The sequence below is a fragment of the Rhagoletis zephyria genome, unplaced genomic scaffold (assembly GCF_001687245.7).
Source record: "Rhagoletis zephyria isolate East Lansing unplaced genomic scaffold, Rhagoletis_zephyria_1.1 Rzeph_scaffold_40842, whole genome shotgun sequence".
Taxonomy (NCBI): domain Eukaryota; kingdom Metazoa; phylum Arthropoda; class Insecta; order Diptera; family Tephritidae; genus Rhagoletis; species Rhagoletis zephyria.
This window is the reverse complement of record NW_016197897.1, coordinates 1-2,770: the sequence shown is the minus strand read 5'-3', so window position 1 is coordinate 2,770 and position 2,770 is coordinate 1. Positions and strand designations below refer to the sequence as shown.

General features: G+C 35.5%; 1 protein-coding gene across 1 annotated transcript; it reads right to left on the bottom strand.

Moving 5' to 3' along the window:
- Positions 1-1,958: 1,958 nt before the first annotated feature.
- Positions 1,959-2,765, bottom strand: LOC108354938 (2-oxoglutarate dehydrogenase, mitochondrial-like; the record flags this gene model as incomplete). Its single annotated transcript, XM_017606114.1, has 2 exons — positions 1,959-2,129; positions 2,208-2,765. Coding segments are annotated over 2 exons (717 nt in total), but the record flags the coding sequence as incomplete, so codon positions are not given.
- Positions 2,766-2,770: the final 5 nt, after the last annotated feature.

Genomic DNA, 2,770 nt, shown 5'->3' with positions numbered 1-2,770 from the left:
AATGATAAATGTTAGCTGTTTGATGGAACTGATAACTGAAAATTATATAAAGGGGATAATAATGTAATAATTAACAAACATAAAAGCTTCAAAGCTGTGCTATATAAACATGAGTTTTGTTTAACACAAGTCTTATGCCCTGGGAAAAGTAAAAAAATCAAATAAATGCATTTTGTTTTCATATCCTTTTTTTAACTGTAACATGAAATGCGAACTTTTCTCCACATTGAATAGCCTATTGATCGAATTTCCTTGTCTGATCAAATCTATTTTTATTAATTATTAAAAGTAGTTATGTACTAACTTTTCAAAACAAAAAACAAAATTATAAAAATAAAATTGTCTACCTTATAGTAACCGTACTCCATAACTGACTACCATAGCGAGAAGCATACATTATATGTACATATTAAGACTACTTAGGTGCAGTTGGAAAATTTTGTATAGCGCATGATGAATTTGGTGAAACTCTTACGTTTTCAATGGCACCAAGAATTAAATTAGTCGTAAACAGAATAACTATGGAGCTCATCGCAAACGTAATAAAGATAAAGCGTGTGAACTTGCTACTTTTTTACATTTCATCAAAAGTTTTAAAACTATTCGACTATTCCGTTAACCGACTAGTGGAGTCACAGTCAGCACAGCCGGTTGATGATAACCATTAGAATATTCGGCAGGGTCTGACTCCTCGACTAGTCGCTTTGCATGTACTATGTACTACGTTAGCCCTTACATCGCTTTGCAACAATTATTCGACTATTGCAACAATTAAATCCTATTAATCGAAATGTTGTTCTTTCATATGGGAATCTGAATAATGAAGATTTGTCCGCAGTTCTCAAGAACGGAGTTATTGCGGTTGGGCAAACACTTCGTTCCTAGTAGTTCTTGACATAGGTGAGCTAAAAAATTTGACTTTTTTTTTTGCAAAATTTTAAATTACCTTGCATGTATTATTTAGCTTAGCTTAGAGTGAAAAGTTACCAAGTCCAATTTTCTAAATTTTACAGCAGAGGAAGAAAGCTTTTTATAGCCTTTTTCTTCAAGTATTTCGCAAAAATTTGAACACAACATTTTGGCTGTTTAAAGCAAAGCAAAGATTTCGTATTATCCGGATTTTCGGAGCTTCTTTTGGACTAAGTAAATTTTTCTTTCATTGAATATAAACAAGAATAAATAAAATAAGTACCTTTATCGTTTTCGAAATAATGCAGAAAAATCTAGCCTCCTGTATCAAAATATGAGTTTCAATAAAAAGTCGACTTAGCAACTTTTCACTCTAAGCTAGCTAGAGTCTAAAATACCTCGTGTACTTCTGCGATAATTGAAATATTCTTTGAGTGGTAGTAAAATGCACCAGAAATCAAGTCTTAGGCATAAAATATTGTAATGAAAGTATGCCTTCCGGGATAATGGCGGTCATAAAAGCAAAACATATCAAAAAAGGAAACAAGATATTCATAATTAATTTTCAATATAGTCCATAAGTGGTTGTGGTAATTTAAATATGCTAGAGAAATAGACTATATTCCAAAAATTTGGAGCTATAAGCTTAAATAGCAATGCGATTATTGCATAACCGTTCTACTGACTTCAACCGTTACTGTATAGGAATGGACTCGTACTTCCATCTGCTTTTTAACAGTTTCCAAAATGCTCCCTTTTTATCACTCTATTGGCTTTTTAGCAACAACAGATTTTACCCATATATTTATTTAATTTGTATACATTAGTAATGTAGCAAATGTCGTGTTTAGATTTTCATTTCGAGAACTAAAGATGAGAAAAATAATATTTTCAAAGGGTATATAAATGTCGTCTTGGTCGGAGGAGCTCGTAATAGTCGAATAACCCAAAAGTCAAATGGTCGAAATGGTCGAAAATAGTCAAATAGTCGATAGCGTCGACTAATGTCAGCTTCGAATAATTCGATTTACCGAGNATAAATTAAAAATGTTTCAAGAGACTTACCCGACATCCTTGTCGTGGTTAAGGGCTGTTAGGAAGCGAGGTTGCACGTACGTCCAGGCCCCTGAGTTCTTGTGTTCTTCCTGAACCCAGAATAGATCTGCGTTTTTATAAACGTTACTTTGCTCTTTGACTAAGTCGAATGGGAAGGGTGAAATCTATTAAGTAGTAAAAACGAAAAACCGTCAAATCAATAAAGCCTACTCAATCACTGTACAGTTTCCATCGTTTCTAACCTGTTCTACGCGTACGATGGCAATCTCCTTCTCTAATTTCTTGTCTTCACGCGCCTTTAACAGATCGTAAAAAACACGTCCAGTACAGAAGAGCACTTTCTTCACATTGTCTGCATTTTCTGCTGCAGGACCTTCATCAGGAATTACACGTCTGAATTCACTACCTTCGGCCATTTCCTTGAAAGGACTTCTTGCCAATGGGTGGCGGAGCAGGGACTTAGGAGTCATTAAAATCAGAGGCTTACGGAAAGGCATTGCAATCTGCCGACGTAAAATGTGGTAATAATTGGCTGGTGTCGAGCAGTTGGCTACGATCATATTAATATCGTGCAATTGTCGAATAGCGAATTCATCAGATTCGGGAGGGAAATAATCGGGATCATCAGCGCACAGACTCAAGAAGCGTTCTAAACGACCGGATGAGTGTTCTGGACCCATGCCTTCCATGCCATGAGGCAAAAGGCAAACCAATCCCGATTGGCGAACCCATTTGGCTTGGCCGCTCGAGATAAATTGATCAATAATACATTGAGCAGTGTTACAGAAATCTCCGAACTGAGCTT